The 23,979-nt window shown below is 42.7% G+C and overlaps 1 protein-coding gene across 1 annotated transcript; it reads left to right on the forward strand.

Moving 5' to 3' along the window:
- Nucleotides 1-885: 885 nt before the first annotated feature.
- LOC134347110 (zinc finger protein 850-like) lies at nt 886-23,979 on the forward strand. The gene is made up of 2 exons (XM_063049254.1): nt 886-912; nt 14,403-23,979. The coding sequence occupies exon 2, from the start codon at nt 14,591-14,593 to the stop codon at nt 16,643-16,645; it is 2,055 nt and encodes a 684-aa protein (XP_062905324.1). The 5' UTR covers nt 886-912; nt 14,403-14,590; the 3' UTR covers nt 16,646-23,979.

Consider the following 23,979-nt stretch of genomic DNA (forward strand, 5'->3'; position numbering starts at 1 on the left):
GTTTTGACATTCCCCAGGGATCTGGACTAAGGTGGTTGAAGTCCTCCTTCCCTGCTCTTTTCAATGTTTTGGGTCATTTTCACTAATTTAAAAGGACGGTGCCTCAGACAGCTGTGTTGTTGCAATGCACCTCTAAGGTCTGACAGCAGACTAGCGAGTGAATCTTTGATGGAGCAGAGTCAGAAACCAAAGAGTTGCCAGCCTGAGTCAGGGCTATGGGGCTCCAGAAAGAGATGGGGCCTAGAGTTTACAAGGAGGAGGATGAGGAATCAGACCAGCAGGATGTGGCTACAAGTGAAAGATTAGAAGCATTTGGAAACTGGATGATCGAAAAAGAATTTGGTTAATTTCAGCAAAATACTGTTGGAAATCAACAGACCAGGCGGCAAATGTGGAGAGGAATAAACGGACAACGTTTAGGCCAAGCCCCTTCAGCATGCCTGGACTGTGTACTCCTCTGCTTAGTTACTGCCTGAACTACAGAGTTCCTTCAGCATTTTGTGTGTATGTATCTACATTTCCAGCAACAGCAGAATCCGTGCATTTGTAAGAAGGTTCTACTTTGGCATTAGACACGCGGAAAGTTTGCTGATATCAAGTGTATTGTTTCTGGGAGCTGCTTTCTACATTAAAAGAGCTGCTGAGTTTTCTACACCAAAAAAACTGAGGTATGGACATGAAACCTTCTTGTTTTACGGCGGTTGGCATCCAGCTTAATGGTGCATTACTGCAATGGACATGGAACCGGTGGTTGCAGGAACTTTTAATGGCACCTTAATTACCCAGAAAGCTCTGCGTACAATTATCGCCATCGCTGAAGCACCGATCAAATGCGCAGGCGTCAGGGTTGCGGATGTGCTCGAATATCGCGCATGCGCACAGTACTCAAAGGCCTCGAGAAATCGGCTCCAGGTAAGAGATGGTTTGCGGGCGGGAGTTTTCAACACCGAATTCGGGACAATTGCTGCGAGCTCCGAACAGCATAGCCCGTAATCCCAGGACTGTCCTGTTCTCATCCCTCTCTCTTAGCCCCACGATCCGTACACGGCCCCGGGGAGCTTCAGGCTGATGAGGGAATGGGAAATGATGGATCCCTCAGACAGAGCTGAGCGCCAGCTATCTAACTACAAGGATTAGGAACTCGGAGAAAGGGAACAAAATCTTTTACATCAGCTGTTAAGAAAATCACCTTTGTTGTATCCCCAATCACAAACGAGAAAATCTGCAGATGTTGGAAATCCAAGCAAGATACACAAAATGCTGGAGGAACTCAGCATTGGTGCTCTTTTTCCGTAGATCATTAGCACGAAGGGAGACCAATCTGGATGCTCTCTCTGTCACTCTCTCGCTACGTCTGTCTACCCTCCCTCCCGCCCTCTCCCTCTCCAAAAAATCGATTTCCGGGATATTGTATATAATTTGCAGCCATCAGGGAGTCACTATCAATATGCAGGAGACTCCCAGAACTTCAGGGAGAGGTGGGATGTCTGACTTAATGATATCAAACACCTTTGTCCTAGGCAACAAGTAGTGTTCACGTCACAAATGTGCCGGACTCCAATGAGACAGACTACTACCCTTCCCTTCATATTCATTGGCATTGCCATCACTGCCAGTCACCTGGGGGTGGGTTCAGGGGGAATATTTATGTACAATACAGAAACCTGTGTGTATTGTGGCAATGAAAAAGTTGCTGGAGAATTTGCAAGTGGGAGGAAGTGGAGTGATATTTGGAAATCTGACTTTAAAGCGTCATTTAGCAAGCAGATCAGATATAGACGGTGTGCAAAAGCTGGAGTGAGAAAATCCTTCATAACCCTCTACAGGCCTGCTACATAGGCTGTGTGAGCGTGCAGTTGAATGATCAAACCCAGAGAATATCAAAGTTCTTATCAACAGTGATTTGCTAGCTGTTAAAATAAGTACCTCTCTCTTTAAAATTCATGTGCACATGTTGTTGTCACTGGGTAAAAATTGCACAGCACAAGATTTTTCGGCACACTCGTCATTACAAATTGGAGGGGATATTGGTGGGAAAGTGGGGAGACTTCCAGTGTCTCTGACACCCTAACCTACAAGATGTGCATCCGGCTGCAGCTTGTAATCCTGCACATTAGGGAGTTGGAGCTGGAAATGGATGAATTCCAGATCATTTGGGAGTTGAAGGGGGTGATAGATATGACATGAAGAGAGGTGAGTTGCATCCAAGGTGCAGGACACAGGAAATGGTGAGAGTTAGGAAGGGGAATGAGGTTAAATAGCCGTCGCAGAGTACTCCTGTAGCTATCCCACACAACAACAGCTAGACCACTTTAGAAACTGTTAGTGGGGTTACCAAGCAGAGGACTGTCAAAGGGCCGATAGGGGATGTGTTAGTTAGGGAATTAAAACCAGCAGAGGTCTGATATCCTTGTGGTAAGGCTTGCTAGTGCTGGTGTGCGGTGGGGGCGGGGGGAGGTGTGGAGGTGGTTAAACTAAAGTTGCAGGAGGGATTGGAGTCAGAATACCAGAACAGATAGTGGAGAGGGTGAATTGAAATGACTTGTATCCTTCATATACATGAGGAATAGAAATCTTTACATTACTTCTCCATCTAAATATGCAATGTGCAATTTCTAGTAGATTTATAATAAATAGTACATAGGAAAGTCATTATAACATAGAAAAACAATTGTATCAGCATGAATTAATCAGTCTGATGGGCTGGTGGAAGAAGCTGTCCAGGAGCCTGTTGGTCCTGGCTTTTATGCTGTGGTACCGTTTCCCAGATGGTAGCAGCTGGAACAGTTTGTGGTTGGGGTGACTCAGGTCCCCAATGATCCTTTGGGCCTTTTTTCGCACCTGTCTTTGTGAATGTCCTGAATAGTGGGAAGTTCACATCTACAGATGTGTTGGGCTGTCCGCACCACTCTCTGCAGAGTCTTGCGATTGAGGGAAGTACAGTTCCCATACCAGGCAGTGATGCAGCCGGTCAGGATGCTCTCAATTGTGCCCCTGTAGAAAGTTCTTAGGATTTGGGACCCATACCAAACTTCTTCAACCTTCTGAGGTGAAAGAGGCGCATAGCCACGTGAGTTCCTCGGTAATGTTTATGCCGAGAAACTTAAAGCTGTTCACTCTCTCAACCCCAGGTCCATTGGTGTCAATAGGGATTAGCCTGTCTCCAATCCTTCAGTAGTCCACAACCAGTTCCCTTGTTTTTGTGACATTGAGGGAGAGGTTGCTTTCTTGACACCCAGTCAGATGTTGTTCAGACAAAGTCAGCAATCTGAAGGTTGAGCATGGTGCGATGAATGTGCTGAGCTGTGTATGTCACAATGCAGGAAGCATCATAGAAAAGCCAGATGAGCTTAGGGCATGGAATCATGATATTCTCACCATTACTGGGACTTGGTTGCACCCAACAGTCTGAGGGATTTAGAGGAACAAATTTGTAGAGAGATTGCAGACTATGCCAAGAAACAAATGTTGATATAGTAAGTGATTTTAACTTTGCAAATATTGACTGGGTCTCCCATACTGTAAAAGGACTAGCTGGGGTAGAGTTTGTCAAATGTGTCCTTAATCAGCATGTAGAATTCCCAATGTAGAAGTGTGCAGTAAGAGATTAGGAAATGATCCAGGGCTAGTGACAGAAATTAGTGTGTGGGAACACTTTGTATCCAGTGATCATAATGCCATAAAATTCAAACTGAATATGGAAAAAGAGAGGTCTGGAACACAGGTTGAGATTCTAACTTGGAGAAAGGTCGATTTTGATGTTATCAGAAAGGATCTGACAAGTGTGAATTGGGACAGGATGTTTTCTAGCAAAGGAGCACTTGGTAAATGGGTGTCCTTCAGAAGTGTAATTTTGAGAGTGTAGAGTTTGTATGAGACTGCCAAAATAAAAGTTGAAAGGTAACTGGTGCAGGGAACCTTGGTTTTCAAGAGATATTGAGGCCCCAGATATTTTGTTCCAACAAATGCCTCAGACTATTGGGTGCAACCAAGACTCATTAATGACTACGAATCATAATTCAATGCCCTGAGCATATCTGATTATTTTTTTAGAAACATAGAAAACTTACAGCACAACACAGGCCCTTCGGCCCACAAAGTTGTGCTGAACATGTCCCTGCCTTAGAAATTATTAGACTCACCCCCCATAGCCCTCAATTTTTCTAAGTTCCATGTACCTATCCAGAAGTCTCTTAAAAGACCCTATTGTATCTGCCCCCACCACTGGTGCCAGCAGCTCATTCCCTCCATTCACCACTCTCTGAGTAAAAAACTTACCCCTGACATCACCTCTGTACCGACTCCCAAGCACCTTAAACCTGTGCCCTCTTGTGGCAACCATTTTAGTCCTGGGAAGAAGCCTCCGACTATCCACGCGATCAATGCCTCTTATCATCTTATACACCTCTATCAGGTCACATCTCATCCTCCGTCACTCCAAGGAGAAAAGGTCAAGTTCACTCCACCTGTTTTCATAAGGCATGCTCCCCAATCCAGGCAACATCCTTGTAAATCTCCTCTGCACCCTTTCTATGGCTTCCACATCCTTCCTGTAGTGAGGCGACCAGAACTGAGCACAGTACTCCGAGTGGGGTCTGACCACGGTCCTCTAAAGCTGCAACATTACCTCTCGGCTCCTAAATTCAATTCCACGATTAACGAAGGCCAATACACCGCATGCCTTCTTAACCACAGCGTCAACCTGTGCCGCTGCTTTGAGTGTCCTATGGACTCTGACCCCACACTGCCAAGAGTCTTACCATTAATACTATATTCTACCATCATATTTGTCCTACCAAAATGAACTACTTCACACTTATCTGGGTTGAACTCCATCTGCCACTTACTCAGCCCAGTTTTGCATCTTATCAATGTCCCTCTAACCTCTGACAGCCCTCCACACTATTCACAACACCTCCAACCTTTGTGTCATCAGCAAACATACTGACCCATCCCTCCACTTCCTCATCCAGGTCATTTATAAAAATCACGAAGAGTAAGGGTCCCAGAAAGATCCCTGAGGCACACCACTGTTCACCGACCTCCATGCAGAATATGACCAGTCTACAACCACTCTTTGCCTTCTGTGGGCAAGCCACAAAGCAATGTCCCCTTGGATCCCATGCCTCTTTACTTTCTCAATAGGCCTTGCATGGGGTACCTTATGAAATGCCTTGCTAAGATCCATATACACTACATCTACTGCTCTTCCTTCATCAATGTGTTTAGTCACATCCTCAAAAAATTCCATCAGGCTCATAAGGCACGACCTGCCTTTGACAAAGCCATGCTGAGTATTCCTAATCATATTATACCTCTCCAAATGTTCATAAATTCTGCCTCTCAGGGTCTTCTCCATCAACTTACCAACCACTGAAGTAAGATTCACTGGTCTATAATTTCCTGGGCTATCCCTACTCCCTTCCTTGAATAAAGGAACAACATCCGCAAACCTCCAGTCCTCTGGAACCTCTCCCATCCCCACTAATGATTCAAAGATCATCGCCAGAGGCTCAGCAATCTCCTCCCTCGCCTCCCACAGTAGCCTGGGGTACATCTCATCCGGTCCCGGCGACTTATCCAACTTGATAGTTTCCAAAAGCTCCAGCACATCCTCTTTCTTAATATCTACATGCTCAAGCTTTTCAGTCTGCTGCAAATTTGTACTACAATCTCCGAAATCCTTTTCCATAGTGAATACTGAAGTAAAGTATTCATTAAGTACCTGTGCTATTTCCTCCAGTTCCATACACACTTTCCCACTGTCATATTTGATAGGTCCTATTCTTTCACGTCTTATCCTCGTGCTCTTCACATACTTGTAGAATGCCTTGGGGTTTTCCTTATTCCTGCCCGCCAAGGCCTTCTTATGGCCCCTTCTGGCTCTCCTAATTTCCTTTTTAAGCTCCTTCCTGTTAGCCTTATAATTCTCTAAATCCCTAACATTACCTAACTCTCTGAACCTTTTGACTAGATTTATTACAGCCTTTGTACACTACGGTTCCTGTACCCTACCATAACTTCCCTGTCTCATTGGAACATACCTATGCAGAACTCCTCACAAATATCCCCTGAACATTTGCCACATTTCTTCCGTACTTTTCCCTGAGAACATCTGTTCCCAATTTAAGCTTCCAATTTCCTGCCTGATATCCTCATATTTCCTCTTACTCCAATTAAATGCTTTTCTAACTTGTCTGTTCCTATCTCTCTCCAATGCTATTGTAAAGGAGCTAGAATTATGATCATTATCTCCAAAATGCTCCCCCACTGTGGGATCTGACACCTGATCAGGTTCATTTCCCAATACCAAATCAAGTACAGCCTCTCCTCTTGTAGACTTATCTACATATTGTGTTAAGAAACCTTCCTGAACACACCTAACAAACTCCACCCCATCTAAACCCCTTGCTGTAGGGAGATGCCAATCGATATTTGGGAAATTAAAATCTCCCATCACGACAACTCTGTTATTATTACAACTTTCCAGGATCTGTTTCCCTATCTGCTCCTCGATATCCCTGTTACTATTGGGCGACCTATAAAAAACACCCAGTAAAGTTATTGACTCCTTCCTGTTCCTAACCTCCACCCACAGATTCCGTAGACAATCCCTCCATGACGTCCACCTTTTGTGCAGCCGTGACACTATCTCTGATTAACAGTGCCACGCCCCTACGTCTGTTGCCTCCCTCCCTGACCTTTCTAAAACATCTAAAACCCGGCACTTGAAGTAACCATTCCTGTCCCTGAGCCATCCAAGTCTCTATACTGGCCACCACATCATACCTCTAAGGACATGGCAGACCAATTGAATAACTACTTTGGTTCTGTCTTCACTAAGGAGGACATAAATAATCTTCCGGAAATAGTAAGGGACAGAGGGTCTAATGAGATGGAGGAACTGAAGGAAATACATGTTAGTAGGGAAGTGGTGTTAGGTAAATTGAAGGGATTAAAGACAGATAAATCCCCAGGGCCAGATGGTCTGCATCCCAGAGTGCTTAAGGAAGTAGCCCAAGAAATAGTGGATGCATTAGTGATAATTTTTCAAAACTCTTTAGATTCTGGACTAGTTCCTGAGGATTGGAGAGTGGCTAATGTAACCCCACTTTTTAAAAAAGGAGGGAGAGCGAAACCGGGGAATTATAGACCGGTTAGCCTAACATCGGTGGTGGGGAAAATGCTAGAGTCAGTTATCAAAGATGTGATAACAGCACATTTGGAAAGCGGTGAGATCATCGGACAAAGTCAGCATGGATTTGTGAAAGGAAAATCATGTCTGACGAATCTCATAGAATTTTTTGAGGATGTAACTAGTAGAGTGGATATGGGAGAACCAGTGGATGTGATATATTTGGATTTTCAAAAGGCTTTTGACAAGGTCCCACACAGGAGATTAGTGTGCAAACTTAAAGCACACAGTATTGGGGGTAAGGTATTGATGTGGATAGAGAATTGGTTGGCAGACAGGAAGCAAAGAGTGGGAATAAACGGGACCTTTTCAGAATGGCAGGCAGTGACTACTGGGGTACCACAAGGCTCAGTGCTGGGACCTCAGTTGTTTACAATATATATTAATGACTTAGTTGAGGGAATTAAATGTAGCATCTCCAAGTTTGCAGATGACACGAAGCTGGGCGGCAGTGTTAGCTGTGAGGAGGATGCTAAGAGGATGCAGGGTGACTTGGATAGGTTAGGTGAGTGGGCAAATTCATGGCAGATGCAATTTAACGTGGATAAATGTGAGGTTATCCACTTTGGTGGCAAAAACAGGAAAACAGATTATTATCTGAATGGTGGCTGATTAGGAAAAGGGGAGGTGCAACAAGACCTGGGTGTCATTATACACCAGTCATTGAAAGTGGGCATGCAGGTACAGCAGGCAGTGAAAAAGGCAAATGGTATGCTGGCATTCATAGCAAGAAGATTCGAGTACAGGAGCAGGGAGGTACTACTGCAGTTGTACAAGGCCTTGGTGAGACCACACCTGGAGTATTGTGTTCAGTTTTGGTCCCCTAATCTGAGGAAAGGCTTTCTTGCCATAGAGCGAGTACAAAGAAGGTTCACCAGATTGATTCCTGGGATGGCAGGACTTTCATATGAGGAAAGACTGGATCGACTAGGCTTATACTCATTAGAATTTATAAGATTGAGGGGGATCTTATTGAAACGTATAAAATCCTAAAGGGATTGGACTAGCTAGATGCAGGAAGATTGTTCCCGATGTTGGGGAAGTTCAGAACAAGGGGTCACAGTTTGAGGATAAAGGGGAAGCCTTTTAGGACCGAGATGAGGAAAAACTTCTTCACACAGAGAGTGGTGAATCTGTGGAATTCTCTGCCACAGGAAACAGTTGAGGCCAGTTCATTGGCTATATTTAAGAGGGAGTTAGATATGGCCCTTGTGGCTAAAGGGATCGGGGATATGGAGGGAAGGCTGGTACAGGGTTCTGAGTTGGATGATCAGCCATGATCATACTGAATGGCGGTGCAGGCTTGAAGGGCCGAATGGCCTACTCCTGCATCTCTTTTCTATGTTTCTACTGATCCACGCTCTAAGCTCATCCGCTTTGTTCACAACACTCCTTGTGTTAAAATAGACACATCTCAAACAGTCTGTCTGAGCGTGTCCCTTCTCTATCACTTGCCTATCCTCCCTCACACACTGACTCCAAAGTTTTCTCTATTTGTGAGCCAACTGCCTCTTCCCCAGTCTCTTCAGTTCGGTTCCCAACCCCAACAATTTCAATTTAAACTCTTCCCCCGTAGCCTTAGCAAACCTCCCCGCCAGGATATTGGTCCCCCTGGGATTCAAGTGCAACCTGTCCTTTTTGTACAGGTCACACCTGCCCCAAAAGAGGTCCCAGTGATCCAGAAATCTGAATCCCTGCTCCCTGCTCCAATCCCTCAGCCACACATTTATCCTCCACCTCATTCTATTCCTATACTGACTGTCACGTGGCACAGGCAGTAATTCCGAGATTACTACCTTTGCGGTCCTGCTTGTCAGCTTCCTTCCTAACTCCCTGTAGTCTTGTTTCAGGACCTCTTCCCTTTTCCTACCTATATCATTGGTACCAATATGTACCACGACCCCTGGCTGTTCTCCCTCCCACTGAAGGATATCATGGACGCGATCTGAAACATCCCGGACCCTGGCACCTGGGAGGCAAACTACTATCCGAGTTTCTTTCCTGCGTCCACAGAATCGCCTGTCTGACCCCCTAACTACAGAGTTCCCTATCACTGTTGCCATCCTCTTCCTTTCCCTACCCTTCTGGGCCTCAGAGCCAGACTCTGTGCCAGAGGCGCGGCCACTGTTGCTTCCCCCAGGTACGTCGTGCCCCCCTCCACTTGTACTCAAACAGGAGTACTTATTGTCGAGGGGTACTCTCAAGTACCTGACTCTTCCCCTTCCCTCTCCAGACTGTGACCCACTGGTCTGTCTCCCATGGCCCCGGTGTGACCACCTGCCTAAAACTCCTCTCTATCACTTCCTTGCTCTCCCTGACCAAATGAAGGTCATCAAGCTGCATTTCCAGTTCCCTAACTGGGTCCCTTAGGAGCTGCAGCTTGACACACCGGGTGCAGATATGGCTGTACGGGAGGCTGGGAGACTCCAGGACTTCCCGCATCTGACACCGAGCACAGAAAACCGGCCTCACATGCATACTACTTCCTTTCCTCAATAAACACAATTAAACCTACCTCATCTCATTACAGCGTAAGCCCGTTGAGCCAAAGCCCTATCACTCCGCTGCCCACTGGATATGGCGGTCTTTTTAAACTTTTGCTGCTGTACTGGCTGACATCACACGCCTGAGCAGTCTTGCCCCTCTTTTACCCCGAGTAGTTAAACTGCCTTCTCTCCAAAATTACTTAGTCTTTCATCCACAGCCGCCTTGCTCCGAATTTGTTGTCTCCAGTTGGTTTCTAAAACCTTTCCAATAGTTTTTGTTCTATTATTTGCCCTCTCTTTGGCTCTTATGTTTGCTTTGGCTTCTCATTTCAGCCATGGTTGTGTCCTGCTGCCTTTCCAATGCTTCCACTTCTTTGGGATGTATCTGTCACTCACTTCCCGAATTGCTCCCAGAAACTCCAGCCATTGATGTTCCATCGTCATTCCTACCAGTCTCCGCTCCCAATCAAGTTTGGCCAGCTTCTCTGTCATAGGGACATGGAGAAGTTCTGTGAAAGAGGCCATTCGGCCCATCTAGACAAGGCCGAAAATATTTAAACTCTCTAATGCAACGTCCTGCACTGGGACCACAGCCCTCCATACCCCTACCATCCAGGTACCTATCCAGACTTCTCTTAAATGGTGAAATTGAGCTGGTTTGAACCACTTGTGCTGGCATCTCATTCTACACTGTCACGACCATTTCAGTGAAGAGTTTCTCCGCATGTTCCCCTTAAATTTTCACCTTCCCCACTTACCCATGCCCTCTGGTTGTCGTCCCACCCCACCTCAGTGGAAAAAGCCTGCTTGCATTTACCCTATCTATAGCCTCATAATTGTATATACTTCAAACAAATCCTCAAAGCAATGTATAATTTCCTTGTTTATGCTTAGAGCCTTTTTTAGGTGTATAAGATGATGAGGGGCATTGATCATATGGATAGCCAGAGGCTTTTTCCCAGGGCTGAAATGGCTAACATGAGGGGGCACAGTTTTAAGGTGCTTGAAAATGTGTCCCAAGGGGATGTCAGGGGTAAGTTTTTCACACAGAGAGAGGTGGATGCATGGAATGGACTGCCAGCGGCAGTGGTAGAGGCAGATACAATAGGGTCTTTTAAGAGAATCTTAGGTACATGGAGCTTAGAAAAATAGAGGGCTATGTGTTAAGGAAATTCTAGGCAGTTTCTAGAGTAGGTTACATGGTTGGCACAATTTTGTGGGCTGAAGGGCCTGTAATATGTTGTGGGTTTCTATGGTCTATGTTCTATGTTAAACAGCGAAATAACATTGGGTGTTCTCCGATCCTTTGGTACCTCCCTTGTCACCAAGGATGATTGAATTATCTCTGCTAGGGGCCCGACAATTTCTGCACTTACCTCCCATAGGGTCCGAGGCAGCACCTAGTCATACCCTGGAGATTTATCCACCCTAATCTGCTTCAGGATAGCAAACAACTCCTCTTCTTTAATCTGTACACAGTCCACGATGTTAATGCCGCTTTTCCACACTCCCATAGACCCCGTGTCCATCTCCTGTGTAAGTAGAGATGAAAAAAGTATTTAAGGCCTTCCCTGTCTGCTTTGGTTCCAAACATGGATTACCATTCTGGTCTTCCAGAGGACCAACTTTGTGCCTGACAATACTTTTGCTCCTAATATTATCTCTAGAATCCCTTCATCATTTCTGCAAGGGCAATCATGCCTTCGTTTAGCCATCCTGATTTATTTCTTGTGTGTTCTCTTGCATTTCTTATACTCCATAAGAACCTGCCTGCCTATCCCTGTTACGCAACTCAGTTTTGTGCTTCACCAGGGTCTCAATATCTCTTAAAAACCAAGGTTCCCTACAGTTTCTATCTTTTTCTTTTATTCTGACAAGCACGTACGTGCTTTGTACTTTCAAAATTTCACTTTAAATGCCTCCCATTTACCAAGCACACCTTTGCCATAAAGCAGCCTGTCCAATCCACAGTTGGCAGATCGTAGTATCTTAATTCCAGGTGTTGATCCATGTCTCATGAACACATCTGCCTTTCCTACGCTGCGCCTTGTATTGAAGTATACAGGGCTCAGCATATTCACTGCACCATGCTCCACTTTTTCATTCCTGACTTTGAGGACTGAACAACAACTGTCTCCACCACCCCTCCACTATCTGTTCTGTTATTCAGGTTCTCTGACTGGAGGCCTGTGACTAGTGGTGTGCCACAGGGATCAGTGCTGGATCTGTTGTTGTGTGTCATCTATATCAGTAATCTGGATGACAGTGTGGTTAACTGGATCAGCAAATTTGTGGCTGACACCAAGACTGGGGGTGTAGTGGACAGTGAGGAAGACTATCATGACTTGCAGTGCGATCTGGACCGGCTGGGAAAATGGTTTGAGAAATGGAAAATGGAATTTAATGCAGACAAGTGTGAGTTGTTGAACTTTGGTATGACCGACCAAGGGAGGTTTTTCACAGTGACTGGTCGGGTACGGAGGAGTGATGTAAAAAGAAAGGGACCTGGGAATATAAGTCCTTAATTCACTGAAAGTGGTATCACAGTTGGACAGGGACGGAAAGAAAGATTTCAGCCCATTGGCCTTCATGAACCAAAGTACTGACAACAATAGATGGATGTTTTGTTGACTTGTAGAAGACATTGGCGAGGCCTAATTTGGAGCTTTGTGTGCAGTTGTGGTCACCTACCTACAAGAAAGATGTAAAAGAGGTTGGAAGAGTTCAGAGAAAATTCAGAAGGATGTTGGCAGGTCGGAAGGGCTTGGGTTATAAGGAACGATTGAACAGATCAGGACTTTATTCCTTGGAATGTAGAAGATTGAGGGGAGATTTCAGAATGGCAGGCAGTGACTAGTGGGGTACCGCAAGGCTCAGTGCTGGGACCCCAGTTGTTTACAATATATATTAATGACTTGGATGAGGGAATTAAATGCAGCATCTCCAAGTTTGTGGACGACACGAAGCTGGGCGGCAGTGTTAGCTGTGAGGAGGATGCTAAGAGGATGCAGGGTGACTTGGATAGGTTGGGTGAGTGGGCAAATTCATGGCAGATGCAATTTAATGTGGATAAATGTGAAGTTATCCACTTAGGTGGCAAAAATAGGAAAACAGATTATTATCTGAATGGTGGCCGATAAGGAAAAGGGGAGGTGCAACGAGACCTGGGTGTCATTATACACCAGTCATTGAAAGTGGGCATGCAGTTACAGCAGGTGGTGAAAAAGGCAAATGGTATGCTGGCATTTATAGCGAGAGGATTCGAGTACAGGAGCAGGGAGGTACTACTGCAGTTGTACAAGGCCTTTGTGAGACCACACCTGGAGTATTGTGTGCAGTTTTGGTCCCCTAATCTGAGGAAAGACATCCTTGCCATAGAGGGAGTACAAAGAAGGTTCACCAGATTGATTCCTGGGATGGCAGGACCTTCATATGAAGAAAGACTGGATGAACTAGGCTTGCACTCATTGGAATTTAGAAGATTGAGGGGGGATCTGATTGAAACGTATAAAATCCTAAAGGGATTGGACAGGCTAGATGCAGGAAGATTGTTCCCGATGTTGGGGAAGTCCAGAAGGAGGGGTCACAGTTTGAGGATAAAGGGGAAGCCTTTTAGGACTGAGATGAGGAAAAGCTTCTTCACACAGAGAGGGGTGAATCTGTGGAATTCTCTGCCACAGGAAACAGTTGAGGCCAGTTCATTGGCTATGTTTAAGAGGGAGTTAGATATGGCCCTTGTGGCTACGGGGATCAGGGGGTATGGAGGGAAGGCTGGTGCAGGGTTCTGAGTTGGATGATCAGCCATGATCATAATAAATGGTGGTGCAGGCTCGAAGGGCCGAATGGCCTACTCCTGCACCTATTTTCTATGTTTCTATGTTTCTATGATTTGATTGTGATAGAGGGGTATAGATAAGTTAAATGCAAGCTGGCTTTCTCCACTGTGATTGGGTGGGACTCTAACCAGAGGCCATGGGTTAAGGATGAAAGGTGAAACGTTAAGGGGAACATGAGGGGAAACTTCTTCACACAGACCGTCATCCAGGTGTGGAATGAGCAGCCAGCACAAATGGTGCATGCGAACTCGATTTCAACATTTAAAGGTTTGTAAAGGTACCTGGATGGTAGGGGTATGGGAGTGGGCAGTTTAAATAGTTCAGCACAAACTAGATGGCCCAAAGGGCCTGTTTCTGTGTTGTAATTTTCTATGACTGTGACAAGAACCTGAAATAATACAAAAATTCAAAAATAATACAAAAAAGTCCTTTTAACAGCTGTGCGGACCAACCATTCATCTCAGCAGGAATTTTTTATATAGCGTTAAACTGTGGCACTTTAAGTGAATAATACATAAAAGAAAATCACAGCTGCACATCAAGAAACACTATTTGTGTGAGATTGTTTCAGTCACTGTGGGGCCAGGCTCCCATGCTGCTCAGTAGGAACAAAGAATAATACCAATGGAGAGAGTCAAACTGAACCAGGGCACAAATTGGAGACAGCAGAAATGCCCCATTCTTATAGAGACAGGAAGAGCATCAGGGAATTGATGGTCATTCCAAATACCAGAACTGTGCCCAGTTACAAGATGATTTCTCTCTCCAACTTAGGTTGAACCTCACTGTAACAGTGTGATGCCACATCAAACCATGGCAACTCAAGTAATCTCATCTGAAATGTTGTCCTACACCCCTTGATGGATTTTGTAAATCTTTTTACAGGTTAAAAACGAGAAGGAATTTGTCTCCAGGAATCTCAAACACTGCACGCCAGTTTTGCTGTCTCTGTCTAGATATTTAAGTGGAGCAAAGGATTTAATCGACCATCCTGTGGACACACCAGTCACACTGGGCAGAGGCTGGTCATCTGCTGAATTTCTAGGAAAGGATTCACTCAGTCATCTGACCTAATGGCTCACCAGCGAGTTCACACCAGGAAGCGGCCATTCACCTGCTCGGACTGTGGGAAGGGATTCACTCGGTCATCCGACTTACAGAGTCATCAGCGAGTTCACACCGGGGAGAAGCCGTTCACCTGCTCAGTCTGTGGGAAGAGATTCACTCAGTCATCCACCCTACAGAGTCATCAGCGAGTTCACACTGGGGAGAAGCCGTTCACCTGTTCTGTCTGTGGGAAGGGATTCACTCAGTCATCCACCCTACAGAGTCATCAGCGAGTTCACACTGGGGAGAAGCCATTCACCTGCTCAGAATGTGGGAAGGGATTCACAGTGTCATCCAACCTACAGAGTCACCAGCGAGTTCACACTGGGGAGAGGCCGTTCACCTGCTCAGACTGTGGGAAGGGATTCACTTGCTCATCTAATCTTAAGGTACATCAGCGAGTTCACACTGGAGAGAGGCCATTCACCTGCTCAGACTGTGGGAAAGGATTCACAGTGTCATCTGACCTACTGACCCACCAGCAAGTTCACACTGGGGAGAAGCCGTTCACCTGCTCGGTCTGTGGGAAGGGATTCACTCGGTCTTCTGACCTACAGAGTCATCAGCGAGTTCACACTGGGGAGAAGCCGTTCAGCTGCTCAGTCTGTGGGAAGGGATTCACTCAGTCATCCAACCTACAGAGTCATCAGCGAGTTCATACTGGGGAGAAGCCGTTTACCTGCTCAGTCTGTGGGAAGGGATTCACTCAGTTATCCAACCTACAGAGCCATCAGCGAGTTCACACTGGGGAGAAGCCATTTACCTGCTCGGAATGTGGGAAGGGATTCACTCGATCAGACACCCTACAGAGGCACCAGCGGCTTCACACTGGAGAGAGGCCATTCACCTGCTCAGACTGTGGGAAGGGATTCACTTGCTCATCTAAGCTTAAGGTACATCAGCGAGATCACACTGGAGAGAGGCCATTCACCTGCTCAGACTGTGGGAAGGGATTCAGTCAGTCATCTCAACTACTGACCCACCAGCGAGTTCACACTGGGGAGAAGTTGTTCTCCTGCTCAGAATGTGGGAAGGGATTCACTCAGTCCTCCGACCTACGGAGTCATCAGCGAATTCACACTGGGGAGAAGCCATTCACCTGCTCAGTCTGTGGAAAGAGATTCACTCAATCATCTGCCCTACAGAGTCATCAGCGAGTTCACACTGGAGAGAGGCCGTTCACCTGCTCAGAATGTGGGAAAGGATTCACTCAGTCATCCCAACTACTGGCACACCAGTCAGTTCACAGTGGTGAGTGGCCGTTCACCTGCTCAGAATGTGGGAAAGGATTCACTAAGTCATCCCAACTACTGGCACACCAGTCAGTTCACAGTGGGGAGTGGCCGTTCACCTGCTCAGAATGTGGGAAAGGATTCGCTAAGTCATCCCAACTACTGACACACCAGTCAGTTCACACCGGGGAGAGGCCGTTCACCTGCTCAGACTGTGGGAAGGGATTCTCTCAGTTATCCCACCTGCAGAGTCATCAGCGAATTCACACTGGGGAGAAGCCTTTCTCCTGCTCAGAATGTGGGAAGAGATTCACTCAGTCATCCAACCTACAGAGTCATCAGCGAGTTCACACTGGGGAGAAGCCGTTCACCTGCTCAGAATGTGGGAAAGGATTCACTCAGTCATCTCAACTACTGGCACACCAGTCAGTTCACACAGGGAAGAGGCCGTTCAGCTGCTCAGTCTGTGAGAAGAAGTTCACTCAGTCATCCCACCTGCAGAGTCATCAGCGAGTTCACACTGGGGAGAAGCCGTTCACCTGCTCAGAATGTGGGAAGAGATTCACTCGATCATCCACCCTACGGAGTCATCAGCGAGCTCACACTGGGGAGAAGCCATTCACCTGCTCAGAATGTGGGAAAGGATTCACTCAGTCATCCGACCTACGGAGTCATCAGCGAGTTCACACTGGGGAGAAGCCGTACAGCTGCTCAGAATGTGGGAAAGGATTTACTCAGTCATCCCAACTACTGGCACACCAGTCAGTTCACACCAGTCAATCGTTATGAATCTCTAGGTTTCGTTTGCTGTGGACTGTCATTTTAAGAGAGAGATAGAGAGAGATTAAGAAGGTGAATCAGTCTGACTGGCAGCTTGTTTACATCACTCGCAGCTTGTTTAGTTTTAACCGAGGACACAGACACTCAGAGTCAGACAGAGACGAAAGAGGAAAAATGGAAGGATCGAAACAAGGGAACTGGTGGCCAAGAATCTATGTTTAGAACTTTCCTATGCCCACAAGGGTGGGTTACTTATCGATTCAGCGTACATCGAATGTGTAGTTATCACCTCGTTTGATCCATAGGAGTGGATTGGATTTGGGGTATCCTGTGAAGACCACTTATGTGTTAACCCTTGCCTGGGTGTGGTGTGGTAATTCACTTGAAGACGATACCTGTTGTGACAAGGCACTTTCGGTGATAATTCGTATATGGATTTGGAAGGACGACGGACAAAATCTACAATGACCGTTCTCTCATTTTACCACCATGGAACCAGTGAAATTCGACATAATTGCCTTCTCTCGACATTTACCCTGGATTACAAATATCTCTCTCATCGCCTGTTCTGTGGATGAACTGAACTTTCATACTTTACCATTTTCAATACTCCTGCCTTATTTCCCCTGAGCTCAATAGTTTGGGAGTTATACTTACACACATATATATTCACGTAACACTGTTAACTTTTGTTTATCTTGCTTAAATTACTATATTATAAGTAGATACTAATAAAGATAGTGGTTTTAACATCAAAACCAGACTTCAGGTGTAGACTATTGCTGCTGGTTCATTTCTAAAGCGTTACGGTTCGTAATAAAATTGGGGCCTGCGCCCAGGATATGAACAAATTTGGGGGCATATTGATTGATTAATTATCAATTTCATTGGGGAAATCATTTTTGATTTATTTATGTGTGGAAAATCAGTAGCAATGGATGTTGATAGATTTCTGGAAGCGCCAACCTCTGAGGCATTAGAGGACGCCAGAAGGATCGAGTTGTTGAGTATTGCTAAAAGGTTAAAACTTGCTAAGGTGAAAATGACAATGAGGAAGGCACAGGTGCAGAGAATAATAGCTGAGCATTATGTATCTGAGGGTGTGTTTAAAGTGGAGGAGTTGGAGGTGTTTCCTGAAAGTAAACCTAGTGAGCTTGAGCTCCCGTACAAGTTAGAAAAATTAAAGATGGAGGCTGCAGAAAGGCAGAGGCAGTTTGAGGCTAGAGAGGCAGAAACAGAGAGAAGAGGCAGAAAAACAGGAGGAAGCAGAAAGACAGAGGCTGTTCGAGCTGGAAAAGAAAGAGAGGTTGCAGCAAAGGGGTCTAGCGTTAGACTCTGGTGATAAAGTTTGAGGCCAGTCAGGAAGTTAAATTGGTACCTCCATTTGACGAGGCAGAGGGTAATAAATACTTTCAGCATTTTGAGAAGTTTGCTCAGAGTTTAAAGTGGCCAAAAGAGGGTTGGCCTATTCTCTTACAAAGTGTAATTAAGGGGAAGGCTTAGCAAGCCCATTCTGCTTTGACAGTTGATGAAGCAGCTGATTATGACATAGTGAAACAGGCTGTGCTCAAAGCTTACGAGTTGGTCCCAGAAGCATACAGGCAAAAGTTTAGAAATTTAAAAATCTGTGAACCATACTTATATGGAATGATTCTCTTGGGGCACTAGATGGAGTAAGTCACAATTTGGCTTTGCTCTGTTCATTTTTCTATCTTTTTACCACCCTTTTACTATCTGTATTAAAGTGTTTATAACACTTTTATATGTTTGAACTTTGATTTTTAATCGCTGAAAACGAGTACCAGAGGGAAAAAGGCATTAGCCGAAGGCAAGGAAGCTGGTAATGAAAATGGAAGGAGAGAAGGTGACTCTCAACAGCCTAAGTCTCAACTCACCTTGGAGGCTCTGTCAAAGCTCCTGGATGATAAATTCGATTCAAGATTTTCTAATTTGGAAGTATTGTTAAAGGAGATTGAAAAGTAGATTGGGAGCATTTCAGCAGGAATGTGACAAACAACAACGGCAAATTTCCAAACTTGAGAAAGCTGGTAGACAGAGAGACCGCAAGCTAGATTTGCTGGAAAAGAAATTAACTTCGACCACTCAAACACTGCAACAATATAAAACTAAGATTATCGAACCTGGTAAATCACAGTCGTAGAAAGAATTTGAGAATAATAGGACTCAGTGAAGACGTTGAGAGTGGTGACCTTACTGAATTTTTTTCTCAATTTTTAATGACGTGTTCGGCTCTGAAGTTTTTTCTACTTCCCCTATACTTGTTTGTACCCACCGGGCTTTAAGAGCAAAACCCGCTAAAGAACTGAAACCTTGACCTGTTATACTACAGTTCCACTATGTGCATAGCAAGGAGCATTTAATTCAAATTGCCCGTCAGAAAGGGGTTATTGAACACGGAGACCTCAAGTTTTGTTTGGTTGAAGATTACAGTCCTGAGGTAATGCAAGAAAGATTGCTTTTTAAACCGGTGATGTCCGAGCTCTATCAAAGAAAGTTCCAACCAGCCCTGGTATTTCCAGCTTGCCTGAGGGTTGTTCTGCCCGATGAATCACGTAGATGGTTTAAATCTATGGACGAAACGCATCAATTCCTTGAGAATCAACGTTTGATCTCAGCTGTCTAATAAATTTACTGTCTTTTCATGTCTATTCATTTGCATTATAAGTTAATAACCGGTTCATAGATTTGGACTTTTAAAGTTTGAAGAATTTTTCCCTTGGTTTGATAATGCTCGTACTTGGTTTTGGAGTATGGATATTTATCATGCTTTTATGTTAAAGTTTCTTTTTTTTTCTCCCTTTATTAATTTATTTTATTTTCAATTATTTTTGAAAATAATTAAGATTTTTTTCTTGAAATATTAATAAGATTGTGTTCTGTTTCACTTTACAAGATCTTGCCTTTCAAAATGTTTTACAAACGGCTTTTTTTTTTAAACTTTTTTTTGGTGTCTTTTTATGGCATTCTTTTCCCAATGTTTTGACTGTGGGTGGTGTTTTGCATTCTTTTCAATTTTGGAGACTTCCCTTCAAGAGAGATGGGGGTAGGGAAGTGTCCAGATAGCCTTCTGACTGTCTATTGGCCAGTTTTTGGGCTTTTGTGGTTGGGGGGTGGGGCTATTTTTAGTTTAGTTTTTTCCACCTGGGCTGATCTGAAACTACAAATATGTCTGAATTGTCATGACTTCCAGTTCCTCTTTAAACCTTTTTCCCTCTTCCTGATTCATGAGTTTCCTATGCACAGTTAACCCTTTACACAGCATATGGTTTTTTCAAGTAGAATTGATATTATTAACTTTGTTTCATGGAATACGAATGGTTTGAATCATCTGATTAAATGAAGAAGATTGTTAAAGTTTTTCATAGATTGCTTAGATTATCTTTGCCCAGGAAACTCATGTAAGGAAGGAGGATAATGAGTTTTTTTTTAAGGTTTTGGAAGGGTTAACAATTTCACTCCAATTCACAGGCTAAGGTGAATGAGTGTCTATTTTCCTCAATTTCATTTGTTTACTATGAAACAATTTCAGACCCGAATGGTAGATTTCTGTTAATTACTGGTTTACTTTATAACCAAAAAGTTGTTATGGTTAATATCTATGCACCAAATGCCAATTGTCCTGAATTCTTTTAGCATTTATTTGCATCTCTTCCTAATTTAAATGAATATACGTTGATAATGGGTGGAGATTTTAACTGTTGCCTGAATCCCTCGATGGACAGGTCTGTGCCCAGTCAAGTACTTCCAAATAAATCTCCTGTATTTATTAATTCCTTTTTAGTTGACTCCGGAATTTTATAAGTTTGGAGGTTTTTAAATCCTAATGATAAAGAGTTCTCAGTCTTTTCTCATGTATATCACAATTACTCTAGAATTGATTACTTTTTTATTATATCTCGATTAGTTTCGTATGTTCCTGCCTGTAAGTACGATGTAATTGCCGTCTCTGATCATGCACCCCTGACACTATCAATCAAAGTAACTGATGTAACTTTCAATGCTAGTCAATGGCGGTTCAATTCTACTCTGCTTCAGGACTTAAATTTTGTTAACTTTATTTAAGAACAGATTGCCTTTTTCTTCTCAACTAATTTTACGGAAGAAATTTCCAGTGGGATATGATGGGACACTTTTAAAGTATATATCCTTGGGCAAATTATTTCATATTCTGCTGGATTGAAAAAACAAATAAATAATGAAATACATATATTGGTTGATAAGATTAAAGAAATTGATAAAAAAATATTCTGCTGCTCCTAATTTGGAGCTATACAAAAAAAGAGTTGAACTTCAGATGCAACACAGTTTGTTATTAACATCCCCAATTGGAAATCAATTACTTAAAACTAAGAGTCAATTTTATGTACATGGTGATAAATCGGGTAAATTGCTGGCCAACCAATTGAAAGCTGCTTCAGCTGAATGTCAGATTATTAAAGTTCTTAAATGGGATGGTACTTTGACGGCTGAGCACAAGGAAATTAATAAATCTTTTCAAGAATTCTATACCTCTTTATACCAATAAGAATTTCCTGACGATTCTACCATAATGCATGAATTTTTAAGATAATTGAATATTCCAAAATTACCACTTAATGAATGTTCAACATTAGATGCATCCATTACGGAAGAAGAAATAAAGAAAGCAATTTTCTCAATGAATTCCGGTAAAGCACCTGGCCTGGATGGGTATACAGTAGAATTTCAAAAATCTTTTTCAAGTCTACCTTCTCCTTGGTTATGTAGAATTTTTAAGGATGCCTTATCTGTAGGTAAATTACCACAATCTTTTTATGAAGCATCTATTTCTTTAATTCCTAAAAATGATAAAGACTACACTGAATGTGCATCATATAGACCTAGATCCTTGTCAAATGTGGACTCCAAAATTTTTTCCAAAATATTAGAAATTAGATTGGAAAATGTATTGCCACAAATTGTCTCTGACAACCAGACAGGATTTATTAAAAATCGATATTCGTATTTTAATGTTAGGAGGTTGATGAACATTGTATATACTTCTTCATCTAAAACTCCAGATTGTGTTATTTCACTTGATGCCAAGAAGGCGTTTAATGGAGTAGAATGGAAATATTTATTTAACATAGTTGAGAAATTTAATTTTAGCCCAAAATTCATATCTTGGATTAAATTGATATATCATATACCTTTGGTTTCTGTACTTACTAATAATCAGAGATCCCCTTTTTTAGGCTTTTTTGAGGTACTTGATACGGCTGTCCTTTAAGCCTTTTACTATTTGATATTGCCTTGGAGCCCTTGGCAATCGCTCTTCATGATTCACCCAATATATTTGGCATTATTCGTGGGAATGAGACACATAAGGTATCATTATATGCAGATGATCTGTTGCTATATATCACTAATCCAGAGAAATCCATCCCTGCAGTAATATTATTTCTTGCTCAGTTTAGTAGTTTTTCTGGTTATAAATTGAATCTTAATAAGAGTGAGCTTTTTCCATTAAATATGCAAGTTCCAATCTATAGACAATCACCATTTAGACTGGTTACTGATTATTTTACTTATTTGGGTGTTAAAATTACTAAGAAGTGTAAGGATCTATTTAAAGTTAACTTTTTACCCTTAATTGATCATGTTAAACAACTGCTTACTAAATGGTCCCCATTGTTCCTAACATTGATTGGTCGATTCAATGCTATTAAGATGACTTTTTACCTAAATTTCTCTATCTATTTCAGATGGTACCAATCTTCATCCCTAAGTCCCTTTTTGATATTATTGGTTCTAAATTGTGTTCATATATATGGCAGAATAAAAATACTAGTTTAAGTAAGAAATATTTACAGAAATTAAAAAAAGATGGCAGTTTGGCATTGCCAAACTTTAGATTCTATTATTGGGCAAATAATATTCAATTTCTTATGTTCTGGACACAAGATTTGGATGAAATTCAATGTCCACAACAGGTGAACCTCGAGTGTGAGTCTGTACAGGGGTTCTCATTGGCTTCTATTTTAGGGGCTTCGCTTCCCTTTGCACTTACTAAACTGAACAAAATGATTACTCCAATAATTAAACATACAATACGAATATGATTTCAATTTCGTAAATTTTCTGGATTGAATAAATTTATCCTATCAAGTCTTATTATATCCAATTTTTTCCTCCAACCATCCAGAACAGATCAAGCTTTTCTTTTATGGAAAATGAAAGGAATAATGTGTTTTTGTGATTTATTCAAGGATAATTGTCTCATGTCCTTTGAACGGTTGTCTAATAAACATAATTTGTCTAGATCACATTTTTTCAGATGTTTACAGTTTAGAAACTTTTTGAAGGTTATTTTACCTACTTTTCTGATATCGCATCAAACTGAAATTACAGAAAATATTTTAGGTTTAAACCCTGTCAGAAGAGTTTAATAGCAATTGTTTATGATTTAGTTATGAAAATATGTTTAGGTATGTCTGATAAGATTAAGAATGAATGGGAAAGAGAACTTCAGGTACCTTTACCCATAGAGAAATGGGAGAAAATTTTCCAACTAGTTAACATTTCTTCAATGTGTGCTAGACACGCTTTGATACAATTAAGGTGGTTCATAGGGCCCATATGTCTAAGGATAAGTTAGCTCATTTTTATGGTCATATAAATCCTGTCTGTCACAGATGTAATTCTGAGGTAGCTTCCTTGACACATATGTTCTGGTCTCACCCTCTCTTGGAAAAATATTGGAAAGACATTTTTGAGATTATTTCAGTAGTTTTGTGTATTGATTTAGAACCTCATCTTATTACTGCAATTTTTGGACTACCAATGATTTACTTTATTCATTTATCCCCTTCAGCTTGTTGTTTGATTGCATTTGTTACATTAATAGCCAGAAGATCCATTTTATTTAAATGGAAAGATTCTAATCCCCCTACTACATTTCAATAGTTTTCCCAAATTATAACATGTTTAAACTTGTAAAAAATTAGGAGTGGTACCACTGATCCTTCGGTTAAATATGAAGAAATTTGGAGGCCATTTATTCAACATTTTCATATGATGCAAGCTGACCTTTTCCGAATCCTTTTTAGTAACTTTTTGTGTGTAGAGGAGCGGAGTTAATGACAAATAATGATCTTAACCGATGAAATATGGCAGCCCAGTCTTCGTTTTGTTTTTTTTTAGTGTAGGGGGTAAAAACTTTTTAAATCTTTTTCATGTTCAGTTATTAAGACATTGGGAGGTTTAAATTAAATATGTTACTCGGAGTCTGTGTCTGTATACGTTAACCATTAGTAATGTAATCCTGATCTCTTTGTATCATTATCATTATATTTATCAATTTG

The sequence above is a fragment of the Mobula hypostoma genome, chromosome 5 (genome assembly GCF_963921235.1).
Source record: "Mobula hypostoma chromosome 5, sMobHyp1.1, whole genome shotgun sequence".
NCBI lineage: Eukaryota > Metazoa > Chordata > Chondrichthyes > Myliobatiformes > Myliobatidae > Mobula > Mobula hypostoma.

Coding starts and splice junctions, on each gene's coding strand:
- LOC134347110 (XM_063049254.1), top strand. CDS start 14,591: ATGGCTCACCAGCGAGTTCACACCAGGAAGCGGCCATTCACCTGCTCG.